General features: G+C 59.4%; 1 protein-coding gene across 4 annotated transcripts in view; it reads left to right on the top strand.

Annotated features, from left to right (window-relative positions):
• The window catches only part of TMCC2 (transmembrane and coiled-coil domain family 2), a 38,034-nt gene extending 25,840 nt beyond the window's left edge, over positions 1-12,194 (top strand). For 3 of the 4 annotated variants that reach the window (XM_070384565.1, XM_070384566.1, XM_070384567.1), the window contains 3 exons: positions 8,195-9,138; positions 10,478-10,613; positions 10,851-12,194. In XM_070384565.1, the coding sequence (XP_070240666.1) occupies positions 8,195-9,138; positions 10,478-10,613; positions 10,851-11,162 (1,392 nt within the window). In that variant the 3' untranslated portion in view covers positions 11,163-12,194. Of the gene's footprint in view, positions 1-52; positions 866-8,194; positions 9,139-10,477; positions 10,614-10,850 lie in introns of those variants that run through there. The other variant, XM_070384568.1, reaches the window with a different exon arrangement.
• The last annotated feature ends 3,896 nt before the right edge of the window (positions 12,195-16,090 follow it).

A 16,090-nucleotide genomic window follows, 5' to 3' on the forward strand; every position in this document is an offset into this window, starting at 1 on the left:
ATCCAGTGGTGTCCAGCGCAGAAAGTAGATTTCTAGAACCTCAGAGAAGAGAAAGTCAGACAGCCACTTGATTAGGAAGGATGTCTGGGGAGTGAGGGTGCCTTCAGCTGTGGGCAGGGCCACAGGGAGAGGTGCAGAGGACCTCAGGCTGACCCGGCCATGTTGGGATCTGTCAGGGAGTCCCTTCCAGGCTCCAGCCTTTATGGCTTCGAAGAGCTTGCCTCCATCCTGGAAGCCTGGCTAGGAGGTGCACTTCTGTTCTGAGGCTGATGAAGGGAATCAGTGGTGCCGTGCCTGTTTGTCAGGGCTTTCTGAGGGCGAGAAGCGTCTGCACCCATGAGAGGGTCTCTCTCCCATGAGAGGTGGGAGAGGCTGAGCATGCGTCTGGGCGGGTGAAAGATGCAGGAACCGCGTCACCACGTGCTCGTGTAACCTGCCTCCAGGCAGGAGTTGCTGTGGGTCACACCCAGATGTCCTCCTGCACATTGGACTCAGAGTGGCAACAGCTGGCCTCGGGACGGGCGGTGTGGAGGGGGCCCCTCATCAGAGCTCAGTGCCCCCGCTCTGCTCTGTGATCTCCCTTCCTCCTCCCAGATGGGAAGGAGCAGCCATGAGCCCCAGGGCGGGGGGGATGTCCCTGAGCAATCCGCCCCTAATCCCCAGGCCTGGCCTCAGACTGGAGATGGCGGGTGCAGAGCCCGGGAGCTCCGGGACACCTGCTCGCAGAGCCCGGCTTCCCTTGGCCAGCCCAGTGCTGCCCCGGGACTGTGACCCTGGGGGCCTGGCACTGCCTGCGGAAGGCTGGGCCCTCAGAGCCCCTGGCACCCCATCGCCAGCCCGGCTGCGGGAAGCAATGCCCACGCAGGTGAGGCCCTGGCAGGGGCAGGGGCAGGAGAGACGCAGTTTGTCAGATGAGTCGGGTTCCCCACATTCTCTCGGGGTACAGCCCCTTTCCTCTAGTGTCTGCGTGAGAAAGATGGGAGGGGGACAAGGCTGACCAGCAGGCCTCAACGCTTGGGCCGCTGGACGCTGGAAGGCCCCTGGGGTTGGGGGAGGGGACTCTGGCACAGAGCCCTGCAGAAACCAGCAGCGTGTGTTACTCCGCTCAGGCCACAGGAGCCGCCGTGAAATTAGGCGGAAGGGGTGAGCAGGCAGAGGGGATCGCAGGCCGCCTGCTGGACAGAAGGCCATTGTGCTCAGCAGTGCTGAAAGGAGGCCGCTAAGCTGAGGGTGTGGTTCCGACCAGAGCCGGGGGTGGGCCTCAAGGAAAGGACTGGCATCCCATGGCTGGGTGAGAGCCGTGACATTCTGCCAGGCAGAGTTGCCCCTAGGACCAGGGTGGGCAGGCGCCCGTGGGCTGCTGGGGAAGGCTGATCAAAGCCTCAATGCCTGCTGCCTGGAGGCCATGGGCACTGCATGGAACGGGGAGGCAGTGAGTCTCCCCATCTGTGTGGACTTGGCCCTGCAGTCCCTGGCGGCAGGGTAAAGCTCCTGGTTAATCCGCTGAGGGCGGGGTGTCAGGAGGATGGGGCACTGCATCAGGAGCCAGCCCCCCTCGGCGCGCACCCTCGAATCCCTGGGGCCTCACTGCAGGAGCTTTTCATCCTCCTCTTCTCCAGACCCAGGTGCGTGTGTGCGCTCCTCCTCGTGTGCCCGTTTATCGAAACACTGGCCTCCCTGCCCGTGGGAGTGGAGCCGCTTCGGCTCCCAGGCGCCAGCGGAAGGTGGTTCCCTCCCCTCCTCGCTCTTGCCTTCCCGGCCCTCCCCCACTGGCTTGGGCTGGCGGTCATTATGCTCCAGAGCTGGGGTGAGTGGCCTCACACGCCTGCCTGTCCCTAGCAGCAGGAGAAAGCCCGCAGGCCACGCTTGCTGATCCTGGAGAACGGGCCAGCCGCCGACTCAGGGCCCAGGGTTGGCGTCCTCCTCCCAGCCCGTTCTGGCCCGAGCGTCAGGTTGGGATGGGAGACGTCAGGTTGCCTCCCTCCCAGCTTCATCACAGGGGCACCTGCCTGTTTGGGCAGAGGGGTGTTAGCCGGCCATGACTGCCCCTCTCCACCCCAGCCTGACTCCCCTCCCTTTCCCTCGGGGAGCCAGTGGAAGAGGAATCCGCGTGCTCTACTGAGAAAGGTGCTCAGATCACAGTCACGGGGCCAGAAGTCAGCAGATGGAGGCATCTCTGCTGAGTCACCCTGGCCCACAGCCCCGTTACCCTTGCCTGCGGGGCTGTTGGCCTCTGCTGCCCAGGCCTTGCCCAGAGGTAGTACCCTGCGTGGGCTCAGCCCGCCTGGCCAGACCCACGGACAAGATGGGATGGACGCCTGACTCCATTGCTCTCCACCCTGGAAGGGGACCACAGGCCACCTGGCCCAGGATGTCGGGGCCACCCTGACCTACTAAAGGGAAGCAGAGGAGCCCCAATGCTTTTTCCCCCTTTTTTTCCCTAAAAGAGACCTTAGCATTGGCTTTTCGATTCCTGAACAGGGAGCTAGAACAGGAAGGCCCCAACTTCTGTGTCAGCCTGCTCTGGGGACCCCTTTGTAAGCCGGGAGCACTCTGTAAATGTAGGCAGGGCTGTTGTCCCCAGAGAAGGGGCGTCGCAGCGGGGAGCTCTGTGCTGTCCTGGGAACCTGGGAGCGCAGGTGTGGAGCACGCACTCCTTGCAGGTGTGACTGTGTATGTGGTCCATCCTGAAGAATGTTTATGATGTACTGTTGCTGGGGAAACCGACCCCTGAAACGCTAGTGCCCTTTCCCTCTGCACGGACGGGCTTCATGAGAGCCTCAGAGACCCAGGCTGCTGGGCTAGCGTGTGGGAGGAAGACCCGTGTCCAGTGGGGTTAACCCGAGGACGTGAGCTCAGGCCCCAGAGGAGCTGGGGGTCTTGGGAGGCCCCGGGGATCCTGGGCCGGGAGCCCTGTAATCTGGCGGAGTGCCTGATCTGGCTTCACTGGGTGCTGCTGGAAGGGGGCAGGGAGGAGAGTCTGAGGCGCTGTGAAGCCTTGTATTAGGGTGCTCTCGGGGGTGTGTGGAGGGGTCTCACCAGAGCAAGGAGACGAGTGGGGAGAGTTGTATCCCAGACGCAGGCAGTGCCCCCACTTTGGCTCTTCCAGAATGTTCATCAGCAGTTCTGGGACCTTGGTGTCTGTGGCCTCAGCCCTGGCTGTTGGTCACCCTGAGCAGGGAGCACCACTGCCTGCTGGTAGCCTCCTGGCCGCCTTGTGTGGATAGGGGTCATGGAAGAAGCAGGCTCACCCTCTATGGTTCGCCTCTTCTTAGAACTTTCCCCGTACCCGAACGGCGCTCAGGGATTCATCGTGGGGCCAGGTACCTGCAGAGCGTCCGGCCTCTTAGACGGGACAGCGGGGAGAGGAGGCCTTGGTGCTGGTGGCTAGACCTGGACAGAGGGCTGGGGCCCGTGTAGCCCACCCAGCGCCATGCTCCGGGGCCGGTGGGCCCTGGGAGTTTTCTCCTGCTAGCGACCTGGAGCTCGGTGATCTGTATTGCTCCTCTTTTGAGGGAGTTAGAGCTTCTGCCATGTTCAGAATGTGGCTGTAAGAGGAAGGAGCCTGACGCCCTCCTGCCACCCGCTCTGTAACAGGACATGGGCTGGACCTGCAGCGCAGGCCGGCAGGCTAGGACCAGGCCTCGCACACCCAGGCTGTGCCGCCCCGTCCCCTCTGTCCAGCGCCAGAGCCCTTTCATCATCCCCAGAGGAATCCCGGACCCGTTAAGCGGCCGCTCCCCATTTCTCCCTTCCCCAGCCCCTGGCAGCCGTTAATCCGCCTTCTGTCATGAAGAGTTTAACTATTCTGGACATTTCATATAAAAGGAATATGACCCTTAGTGCCTATTTCCTTTTACTTGGTGTTCTTGAGGTTCATCCGTGGTGTGGCGTATGTCAGTCCTTCTTCATTCTTTGTACAATCAAGTGATATTCCATGGTGTGACTGTACGAGTTTTGCTTACCAGTGATCAGTGGACGTTTGACTTGTGTCCACCAGCCTCTGGCTATGGTAAACAGTGCTTCTGGGAACCCATGTGCACCAGTGTGTGTTTAAATACCCACCTTCAATTCCTTGCGGGTGTAGCTAGGAGTGGAGTTGCTGGGTCATATGATAAGTCTGTGTTTAACTTTTTGAGGAACCTCCAAACTGTGTTCCACAGTGGATGCACCACTTTGCATTCCTACCAGCATGGTACGAAGGTTCTGATTTCCCCATATCCTCGGCAAGCCTGGTTATCTCCCTTTTTAAACTGCAGCTGTCCTGGCGGCTGTGTGTTGTCAGTTGCCTGCGGCTTGTCTCTGTGCCCCAAGGCTGTACCCCAGCCATTGTCCTCACAGTCTCGTTTCATTCCCCTGACAATCTGTCGATGTGGGTAGAATTACCCCTTCTTTTCCTAGACGAGAAAGCTGAGTCCCAGGAAAGTTAGTGACATATCCGAAGGCAAACCGCTGGTGGGGGACAGAGCCAGCGCTCTAAGCCGGTGTCCGCTTGCATTCTTTGTGCCCTTTCTAGTGGCCTGAGTGGGTCCTGCATCCTGTCTCGTTGCCATTCTTCTTCATTTTTTGTGGGCAAATCTCATTCTCCTCCGGGGCTGCTTGTTGCAGCCCTCTTAACAGCTTTCTCATCTTTTCCTCCTAACGCTCTAATATTCCTTCCTTTGTTAAACCATAATCCTTCTCTGAGCCTCTGCCCGTCTGTCTGCAGCCTCCTTGGCTCTCTTTCCCTGGGGACCCTGTTTTTCTTTAGTCCTAAAAGGGTGTTGCGGCTTGGGGGACGTGAGGGAGTGGAGAACTTCCTACTTGCCTCCCTCGGGGGAGACAGAGGAAGAAAGTGGGGTGTTCTGTAACCTGAGGTGACCAGAGGCTGCAGGCATTGTAGACCTCAGTGGAGGGGCAGGAGGGAGCTGGGACCCTGCTGCAGGACCCCCAGGCTTGAGTCTGAGCCCCACAGCAGAGAAGAGGGCCGGCTGGTGAGGAGGAGCTCACCACCAAGCCCTGCTGGTTTCCTGGAGTGTCTGTCCTCTCATTCATGGGGATTTCACAGCCAGTTTCAACTCTGCTTTTCTACTTGTAAGCTAGACAGCCGCCAGATCGAGGGGTAAAAGGCTCAGAGCTGCCAGGCTGGAGCCAGGACAGGCAGGGAATTTGCCGTCTTACACTCCCTTGTAATCCCAAGAACTTCTGCTTTTCGCAGGCTTTTTGAGTCCTTGTCTCATTAGGTCTTCCCACACTCCTCCAGTGGGTGGATTGACGCGCTCCTCTTTATAAAGACAAGCCCAGGGCCCAGCTGAGCACCAGCCAGAGAGGCAGCCAGATCACAATCGTTTCTGGCTGTTCTTTCTCCTGTGAAGAGAGCGGAAGAGAGAAAAAGTGTTGAGTCTCTTTGGAAAGCACCTTTGGAAAGCGGCCTTATAAAGGGGTCAAGTTCTTTAACACATTATTGACCAGAGACGTATGAATACATCTTTGGCTGTTGTTCAGTCACTACATCGTGTCCAGCTCTTTGCGATCCCATGGACTGCAGCACACCAGGCTTCCCTGTCCTTCACTGTCTCCCAGAAATTTTCTCAAACTCATGTCCATTGAGACAGTGATGCCATCCAACCATCTCATCCTCTGTCGTCCCCTTCTCCTCCTGGCCTGAATCTTTCCCAGCATCAGGGTCTTTTCTAATGAGTCAGCTCTTCATGTCAGGCGGCCAAAGTAGTGGAGTTTCAGCTTCGGCATCAGTCCTTCCAATGAATATTCAGAACTGATTTCCTTTAGGATTAACTGGTTGGATCTCCTTGCAGTCCAAGGGATTCTCAAGAATCTTCTCTAACACCACAGTTCAAAAGCATCAATTCTTTGGCACTCAGCCTTCTTTAGGGTCCAGCTCTCACATCAATACATGACCACTGGAAAAACCATAGCTTTGCCTGTGCTGTCTTCCCTGGTGGCTCAGGTGGTAAAGAATCTGCCTGCGATATAGGAGACCTGGGTTTGATCCCTGGGTCAGGAAGATCCCCTGGAGAAGGGGATCGCTACCCTCTCCAGTCTTCTTGCCTGAAGAATTCCATGGACAGAGGAGCCTGGCAGGCTACAGTCCATGGGGTTGCAAAGAGTTGGACACAACTGCGTGACTAACACTTTCAACATCTTTTTTACCTGAATGTTATTGACCAGAGAGGTTTCAATATCACTGTGCAGCAAATTGCCAGGCACAGGCATTAGTTTCTGCAAAAATCCCCCAATCAATAACGAGTTAGTATTAAAACTTGTGTTGCATGTAGAATTTAATTTTGTCTCATAGTTTCAATGATGAGTGAGTTTTTTGGTATCATCTTTTAAATAATTTAACTTCATTTCCTCTACCACACAAAGTTGTGCTGCCAGACCCAGCCAGCACAGATGAGTACCTCTGTGTGCCCACACTATGCCAAGTGCCCTTGGACATCACGTGGCATGCCCCTCACCAGAGGCCTGAGAAGAGATACGAGTGTCCCCATTTTACAGGGGGGAAGACCGAGGATCAGGAAAGTCCAGAGGCTGGCTGTTTGCCATCACTGTAGGGAACAGCACAGGTGGAAGGAGTTTAACTGCAGGATGCTGTCTGAAGTCCGTGTGATGCAGTGAGTGGTCCTTGGGATCAGTGTGGGCTCGTCTGGTGTACAAAGTCATGAAGATACCAGCACCTGGCAGAGGGCATGGGGACACGAGGAAAGTCCCGACTTTAGGAGGGATGGGAAGGGATGGTATTGTTCCCAGCATCCCCAGTGGTACCATGACCTGGAAAGGCTGGAGAGGAAGCCCACAGGGGAGCCACCCTCCCCTGGCTCCTGAGTTTGGCAGGGCTGTTGTTTTGCATGGTGTTTTCCAATAACTTTGTACCTTGCGAGAAATGGAGCCCAGTGACTTCTGCCTGTAATTGGCACGGGCTGCTTCCGTTGCGTGAGCTGAAGGGGCCGCTTTGTCTGTGTTTAACCCCTTCCCCCACGTATACCTCATCCTGCCCCCACCACAACATACGCATAGAGAGCGAACGACCTGACCCGGCCGCCGTCCTGGGGTGTGCTGTGTGTAAAAATACATGGGGTTGAGCCATTTCCTGCTGCTTCCGTTGCTGCATGGTGATAAGACACTTGGGGACTCGGCTGTGGACCGAGGTCCTGCAGCAGGCCGAGGGGGGTCCGGCCCTGGAGAGTGGGGCTCCAGGCCTGCCTGTTTCCATCCAGCCTGTCTCCCCCTCGCCCATCCTCTGTGCCCCTTCCTGCCCCTTGCTCCACCTCCCCATCTTGTCTCTGTCTCTGGGCTCCTCTCTTTGTGCTGCCCTGATGCACCCAGGGAGCCCGCCTGCCGGAGAGGAAAAGGCACTGTCCGCTCCCTGCTGCCCAGTCAGCTCCTTCCACGCTGGGCGGCAGGTGTCCCCAGGCCCCTCGCCTGGGCCCCGCGTCCCTCGCCCTGTGGGTGCCTTCTGGGACCCGAGCCCCCTGAGACCCCACTGGCAGGCAGGGGGGTGTGCTCCTCGTCTGCTCCTGCGGGACAGGGCGGGCCCAGGCGCCCCCGCCACCATGAAGCGCAAGAGGCTGCTGACGACTCCAGGGAGCAGCAAGGTAAGGGCAGGACGGGGAGAGGTGTCGGCAGAGCTGGGCGGCCTGCTGAGCCACACCCGGGAAGCCCACGTGGGAAAGTGGGGGGTGCTTCCCAAGTGAGGCTCCGGTCAGCCTGAGAGGGAGGCCTGCTCCAAGCAGGAGCCTTATGGACACTTGAGTCCAGAGGAACGGTGTGTCTGCTCCCTGAGAAATAACCTGGAATAACGGTGAAGCCTCAGGCCTGCTTGGTCCATGTGATGGGGCAGCAAGAATCCTGGGCTGCTGGTTCTGTCTTCCTGTAGCTGTTTATCCCCAGCCAACTTGCTTGAACTCTGCGCCAAAGGAGGCGCAGGTCTGCCTAACTGCACGGCAGGGACATTGTAGGGATCAGGCAGGGGGCAGGTGTGCACGCCCTTCATAAATGACAGCGGGAGGGGATTCTGTTGTCACTGCTGGGACTGTCTTGGACTCCTTCCTTAAAAATTTCCTATTCCTCCTGCGTCCATTTTCCAGAGAGTGAAACCAAGTCCAGAGGCTCCGGGGACCCAGGAGAGCCTCCTGTGGGCCCCCCTTCCCTCGGTTTCCTGATGGACTGCAGCTTCCTTTGCCTTCCTCCCCAGGTCGACAAGGGGGACTTCCTGGCCCTGAACCTTGCCGGCGGCCCTGGCCATGGTGACGCCGATGGCCCCATCAGCTTGGACGTGCCGGACGGGGCCCCGGACCCCCAGCGGACCAAGGCGGCCATCGAGCACCTGCACCAGAAGATCCTGAAGATCACGGAGCAGATCAAGATTGAGCAGGAGGCGCGGGACGACAACGTGGCGGAGTACCTGAAGCTGGCCAACAACGCCGACAAGCAGCAGGCGTCTCGCATCAAGCAGGTGTTCGAGAAGAAGAACCAGAAGTCGGCGCAGACCATCGCCCAGCTGCACAAGAAGCTGGAGCACTACCGCCGGCGCCTGAGGGAGATCGAGCAGAACGGGCCGTCGCGGCAGCCCAAGGACGTGCTGCGGGACATGCAGCAGGGCCTCAAGGACGTGGGCGCCAACGTGCGCGCGGGCATCAGCGGCTTCGGGGGTGGCGTGGTGGAGGGCGTCAAGGGCAGCCTCTCGGGCCTCTCGCAGGCTACGCACTCCGCCGTGGTATCCAAGCCCCGGGAGTTCGCCAGCCTCATCCGGAACAAGTTCGGCAGCGCCGACAACATCGCGCACCTGAAGGACCCCCTGGACGACGGGCCGCCCGAGGAGGCGGCCCGGGCGCTGAGCGGCAGCGCCACGCTCGTGTCCAGCCCCAAGTACGCCAGCGACGACGAGTGCTCCAGCGCCAGCGCCAGCTCAGCGGGTGCGGGCAGCAACTCTGGGGCTGGGCCCGCCGCCGCCGCGCCGGGGAGCCCCAAATCCGGCCAGCTGTACGGGGCCCCTGGCAACGTGGACGCTGTGCTGGAAGAGCTGCGGGAGATCAAGGAGGGCCAGTCACACCTAGAGGACTCAATGGAGGACCTGAAGGCGCAGCTGCAGAGGGACTACACCTACATGACCCAGTGCCTGCAGGAGGAGCGCTACAGGTGGGTGCGCCGCCCCGCCCCGCCCCGCCCCGCCTGTGAGAGGGGCCGGATTTCAGGTTCGGTGGTAGAAGCAGACGCAGCATCTCCCAGCGCCCTGGGCTGCTGGAAGGGGCCAGGAGGAGGCCCCCGAGGAGCCTTCCACCCGCTTTCAGGGCGATTGGAAGATAGGATGACGGGGCCTCTGGAAGAAGCGTCGTGGCATCCCTACTTGATTACATGGTGGTTGTACAAAAGGGGAAACCGAGGCAGGGGCCAGCTTCTTATCTGGAGAGACTCTGGCTAAGAGCACTGACCCCAGAGCCAGGTTCCCTGGGTTTGGATCCCAGCTCTACTCTTCCTCTCTTTACCTTGGACAAAGTACTTGCTGTCTGCACCTGGGGTCCTCCTCTGTGAAGTGGGAATAACGCGAATCCCAGCTCACAGGGTTTGTGAGGACGGCGCCCTGTGCAGGTGTCCGGTGCGGTCCGGTCCGTGTGAACATCAGGCCAGAGCTCCCAAGCCAGCCTGGGGTCAGCTAGAGCCCCCACGCCCTCCCTCTGCTGGCTCTGCTTTTGTTCCTTGGGATCCTTAGAGAGTTGCTCTTTAGATAGCACTTTTCCTCCTTGACATATTTGAAGAAGGTTTGGAAAATGGGGGGAGAAACCTGCCTGAAAACTCAGTGCCCCCACGTAACAGTCGTCCTCTGATATCTGTGCCTTTGGGACAGGGACTGTGCGTCTGTGTCCCTGTCCCCAGGGGAGCACCTTAGCCCAGGCCCAGGGCCCAGGCTGTGGGCAGTCAGGCCCCGACCCCCTCCCATGACCTCCATGCTCTCAGGCGGTCCCCAGCGCCTCTGGCCTCAGTCTTCTCGTCTGTAAAGTGCAGATGGCGCCAGTCCTTATCCGAAGATTGGTGAGGAGGACCCCAGGAGGCAATGTGGATAAAGTGCCTACCACAGAGCCCACCTCTAAGAAGGGCTGTGTGTATACATGTGTGTGCTAAGTCACTTCAGTTGTGCCCAACTCTGCGACCTTACGGGGTACCAGGCTCCTCTGTCCATGGGATTCTCCAGGCAAGAGTACAGGAGTAGGTTGCCATTTCCTTCTCCAGGGGATCTTCCCGACCCAGGGGTTGAACCCACGTCTCTTATGTCTCCCGCACCGGCAGGCGGGTTCTTTACCACTAGCGCCGCCTGGGAAGCCCGCTGTGTACACAGTCGCTTTCTTGTTGCTGTTAAAATCGGACAGGGCTGGACACACGGGGTGGACTGAGTCATTGTTGAGAATGAGTGACCTTGACCCTGGGGAGGAGCTGGGAGACGGGGAGCCAGGGCTGGTGTCATGTGTTTTCCCTCCTGCAGGTACGAGCGGCTGGAGGAACAGCTCAACGACCTGACCGAACTTCACCAGAACGAGATGACCAACCTGAAGCAGGAGCTGGCCAGCATGGAGGAGAAAGTGGCCTACCAGTCCTACGAGAGGGCCCGGGACATCCAGGTACTATGGCCCCGAGAGGAAGCTGGGAGTGGGCTGCTTCCGCCCCTTCCCCTTAATCAAGACTTCCACTTCCCCTCAGCCTCTCCAAATAGTAAGCATTAAAGGACCAGGGCCCCTAGCTGCAGCTGACCACCCTCCGGAGGGGTGCGCCCTGAGCATTGTCACCTCCCGAGGGGCAGGTGGGGTTCAGACCGGAGGTCTCCCCATCCTAAGCTCACCCGCCCTGTGCCCCTGCAGGAGGCCGTGGAGTCCTGCCTGACCCGGGTCACCAAGCTGGAGCTCCAGCAGCAGCAGCAGCAGGTGGTGCAGCTGGAGGGCGTGGAGAACGCCAACGCGCGGGCCCTGCTGGGCAAGTTCATCAACGTGATCCTGGCGCTCATGGCCGTGCTGCTGGTCTTCGTGTCCACCGTCGCCAGCTTCATCACACCGCTCATGAAGACCCGCCTGCGCGTCTCCAGTACCGCCCTCCTGGCCCTCGTCCTCCTTCTGCTCTGGAAGCACTGGGACTCCCTCACCTACCTCCTAGAGCACGTGCTGCTGCCCAGCTGAGGGCCCCGTGCTCCCCCCAGCTCCCCGCTGGCCCCTGCTGCTCCAGGGGGGACCCTGGGGCTCCTGAGTCTGTGGGGCGTCTTCACGTGTCCAGTTTGACCTCCTGCCCAAACTGTCTGTCCTGGCGACTTCTGCCCCCTTCTCTGTGTGTGCTTCTTCTGTCTGATGCCTTTTCCTTGTTGGGCTGAAGGGAGCGTTGAGTGTAGCTCCCGCAGGAGGTTGGGGAGATGCCTGTGGCCACGCGGAGCTAAGGACCCGGATGGACTGTTTACAGTCACAGCAGAACTTCTCCCAGCAGACGCCTGGGGTCAGGAAGGCCGAAGAGAGCTTTCCTGGTGGGGAGCCCACGCTGGAGACAGCTCTAGCCCCGGCTCGTGGAGATGGTCGGGATGAAGGCAGGAGCACGGGTGGCCTCCCTGGCCCAGGAGGCTCCCCAGCTCACCCCTCCGTCCTCCAGAGCTGGGTCCTGGGTGGGGCCCTTCTGGGATCTGAGGATGCCGGCTCTGTAGGCCGGGTGGGTGCGGCTTTGTGATGGTGTTTTCCCTCTTCTCTCTTTCTGCTGGTCACTGGATCTGCTCTTCAGGGAAGACGCCCCCGGGGGCCCCAAGCCTCAGCCCACACTCTTAGGGCTTTATTTATTTATTTATTTGTTCCTTGGCACCTTGTTCTGAGCTCCAGGGAGAGGTCCCCTGCCCGCCTCCTGGGTGCCCTCTCTGAAGCCAGGGCCGCGTCTTGGCCGTCGGCACTTCCGTCGATTTAGCTCTGGGTGGTCCTGGCTGGGGTGGGGCTGGCCTCTTTTATACGTGTTTATTTTCTATGTGTGTCCTCGCGTGGGGGAGGTCGTTGTGGCTGTATTTTTTAAGGCTCTGGAGTGTTGTGTGTGTTTTCTCTCCACATCCCAGTCTCCCCAGGGGCACTTCTGAGAAGAGAGGGGATCTCTCACCAGAGGAGCGAGAACCTCCTGGGAACAGGGGAGGGGAGTGCCTGCCAGTTGCTGTGGACCTTCCCGAGAAATAAATCCTCCAGATTTTCAAACCACCCTGTCTAGTGTTGATCGATTAGGCTGTTTCCATGGAAACCACCGAGTTGCTCCCAACATTCCAGCATTCTGGGTAACACAGACTAGGCCTCACCTGTGGGCCCGAGACCTTCTTCCTTCCTCTCAGATCTGACGTCGGACAGATCCAGCCTTCCCGTTTGCTTTCTGCAGCTGAAGCGCTGGCCTTGGTGATAGGCGGGTGAGATGATGCCCACCCTGTCTGGCCCCCACTGCTTTCTAGGAGGAGGGGAATCAGAGAGAAGCCTCTGGAGGCCCGGAGGACAGCAGTCATGCCCAGGCATGGCCACAAGAGGGCAGCAGTGTCCTTACTCAGCACTTCCTTGGGTTTCAGTTGCAGAGAGGAGCATCAGCTGGAGTTGGCTTGGCCTTATTAATGCTGTGTAGCCAGAGCTGAGGTTCCCCTGCTCACCAGGAGCTGGAGCATAGAGGCCAAGCCCTCAGTGTCTGCCCTGACAGGGAAGGGCACCCACGGAAGGCGCTGGATTCCCATCTGGAAACCTGTGGGAGCTTGGTGGGCCCACCTGAGTCCCCTTGTTGTGAGCAGGAGACGCCCCCGGCTTCATGCAAGTGGGAGGGGTGTAGCGAAAGCACCCCCGCCCCGAGACCTGGCTCATAGTCAGTGCTCCTGTGGCCAGTTCCTGTCTCTCTGGGCCTCAGTTTCTGCATCTGTAACATGGGTGGATGAAGGGCTCTGACATCTGGTTCTGAAGGTCTGAGAAGTCAAGTCACAGCTGTACCCATGGCCGTGGGCTTCAGGGGCCTTTAGGGGTGAGGGACTGCACCCTTAATTGGATCAGAGTGCGTGCTGGGCTGGCACCTCCAGGAGGGCAGCCAGACGGCTCAGCTTCACCTTCTGTAACCAGGCGGGAGTCTCACCCCGTGACCTTGCAGGGCCTTCCAACAATGCCATTCCTGGGCCCCGCACCCACCTTCTCTTCCGGCCACACATGCACCTCCCTTGGTGGCCACGGGCTGCTGGGCCAGGAACCCGCATTCCTGGGCCCCAGGTGGGGGGTGGCTGCCAACATTTCACACATTCCTCCCCAAGGTCAGGCGCCTTCTCTGCACTGGTTCTTCAATGTCACTGCCAGCCGCAGTCCACACAGAGTGGGAGGGGGAAAGGGGGACATTCTCAGCAGATCCTGAGGCCACACAGCAAACAGCCTGGGGAGGGGGACGGCACCCACCTACAGAGCCATCTTCTGCAGAAAAGAGGAACTGGCGGGCCTTATGTTGGCCTCTTTGTGACAAAGGCCTTCGTGTAAAGCCTAGCCTGACCAGGAGTTGAGTTTCCTTCTTCTGACAGTCACTGCCCTTCTGTGTTTATGTCCGAGCCTCTCTGCGCTCTGTAAACAGTGGATGAGTTGCTGTTGTCTGAACCCACCTGCCTCAGGATGAGACGCTGAATCAGGGCCCGCTGTTCTCTGGACTGCAGAACAGCAGGCAGCCTTTGTCCCAGGTCGCATGTCCTCTCAGCCCCAAGCCCCACACTGGGGTTCGGAGGGCTCGGCCTGGCTGGCATATTCCCGCGGCTTCGGCCACCCAGGGTGGGGGCAGAACTGCCTGGGGCCAGGGCTCCAGCAGCACTTGGTGGGCAGCTGGCCGGCCTGGAGCTGGCCTGTTTGCTGTGCCAGCCGCGTGGAGACTGGAGCTGCAGCAGGTGCAGCCTGGGCCAAGACCAAAGGTCTCCGATGGTAGGAGGCAGAGGGCGCCACCTAACCCTCCCCACACAGGGTTACTCAAGGGTGATTCCAGGGTCTGGAGAAGAGACCTGGAGCCCCAGGTGGGGGAGGAGGGGAGCTTTAGCCAGGGCGCCTGCTGGATCCGTGTGGCAGGGCCCACAGGTAGGGTCAGCTTCCCCGTGTAAGAGCCTGGGCTTTGGCGCCTGCAGACCTGGGCTCAAATCCAGCACCACCACTCAGGTTAGACCAGGTCCCCGGTGTCTCCGTTAGCCTCCTCCTCTGCCCATAGGAATGCAAATGATACCTGGCTCGCAGGTTTGGGGTGCAGGGGAGAAGACATTCTGTGTGTCAAGACCTTAGTCTGGTGCCTAGAACATGGTAAAGGACTAACCCAAGGCAGTTATGACTCCTCCTCCTTTCTGAAGTCAAGGGATATTCAAGTGCAGAACTGCTCAAGAGACGTCTACAGCAGACCCCACAGATACAAGTGAGGCCGAGGGTGACTGAGGAGGTCGTGGACTTCAACTCCTGAAGGCCCAGTAGGGGAGCTCACGGCTCCCCTTCCCTGGTAGCTGAGAACCTGCTTATTCCAGACACCTTTACCCTAAGACCTACAGACAAATCCAGTCCCAAGGAATCAGGCCCCAGCCTGAGACAGGACTAGGTGAGGCCTGCCTGGCCCAGGTCCTCTGAGTGTGGGAGGCCCTGCCTCCCCGAGACCGTGGGCCCTGGTGTGCACTTGAGAATCCACATCTGGAGGCCCAGGTTTAAGTGGACGCTCAGCCACTCAGCACTAGCTATGAGGTCGTGGGCTTCTGTCGTTCGTCTGAAATAAGGACACCGGGGCTGGCCAAGGGGCAGGGTGCTTGTGAGGCTCAGAGAAGATGTGAAATGTGGGTGCCCACCCTCCAGGTTCCCAATCTCTCCCTGAGGCAGATGCATGTCAGGGTGCTGCTGGGCCAACTGGGGTCCCCCACGGAGGAGGGCTCTGACCTGCTCTGGGGCAGGGCTTGAGAAGGTGACCGGCGGTGGCCTTCAGGCTGACGCATTGCAGCCACCCTCCCAGTGGAGCGGGAAGGAGGAGGCCCGGCCTCTACCTGGAGTGCTGAGACAGGAGAGGGGAGGGAGGGGAGGCTGGATTTGCCTCAGCACATCCAGACCTGCCGGCAGGACCTGAGTCATCCAGCCGCCTGCAAGGACGGTCCAGGCTGTGGACGCCAGCTCTGCTTCCCAACGTGGGTCCTCCCCGAGGCGTGCACCCCCCTGCAGCCCATCCCTGGGGCCCCACCTCCCAAGGCTAACTGTCCTGGGCCCAGGGGTGCTGGACGGGCCACCCTGGCCATGACCCTGCCTCTGGGGAGCCACCCACTGATTGGCTCTGCTTCCACAGGAGATTCCACAAGCTCTGGGTGTCTCCCTGGGGCAGCAGGCCACCCGGGGTCCCCAAGGAAGGCTCTGACCTGCTCTGGGACAGGCCTGGGCAGGGCTTGAGAAGGGACAGCAGGGGCCCTCAGGCAGAAGCGTTGGAGCCAACCTCCCAAAGGAGCTGGGAGCTGCCTTGCGGCCCACCAGCTTCCCAGCTAGAAAGTTCTTTGATTGCCTTGTTCTTAGAGCAATTTCAGTGTACTGCTGGTAAGACTAGAGTAAAGGCTTTAGAAAGATCTAGCTCTCCGGCTGGTTTGGGCACTCTGATCTCTGGGCTCCTAAGGAAGGCTGAATTCTCTTGGTGCTGCTTTCTTGGGTCCCTTTGTTCTTTTTCGAGTTGAGCCCAGCCCAGGCCTAGCACTCAGAGTTGAGATGGAGGTGAGGAGGAGAGGACTTCCCACGAAACTGGGCCTTAAAAAAACTCATGCAAGAGACAGGTCACCAGCACAGACCTGTCGTGTATCTCAGTCTGGTTCCCTCCTCATCTTCTCAGCCAGGCAGGGCCAGGCCAGGCCAGGCCAGGGATGGAGAGACCTGGAAAACGGCAGCACACATGCTGAGAAAGAAGGGGCTGAGCGGGGCTCCCGTTCCTTTCTCTTCGTTCACTGGTCTTGGAGTTCCTATCACAGTCAGGCAGCCTGGAGTCCAGGTGGGTGGCCCCCAGTTTCCCTGAGCCTTGGGTTCAGTGAAATTTCAGAAGCGCAGTTTTGAACACCTACTCTGTGCCAGGCACTGGAGACAAAAAGGAAAGCAACATAGGG

This window comes from Bos mutus, chromosome 16 (genome assembly GCF_027580195.1).
Source record: "Bos mutus isolate GX-2022 chromosome 16, NWIPB_WYAK_1.1, whole genome shotgun sequence".
Taxonomy (NCBI): Eukaryota; Metazoa; Chordata; class Mammalia; order Artiodactyla; family Bovidae; genus Bos; species Bos mutus.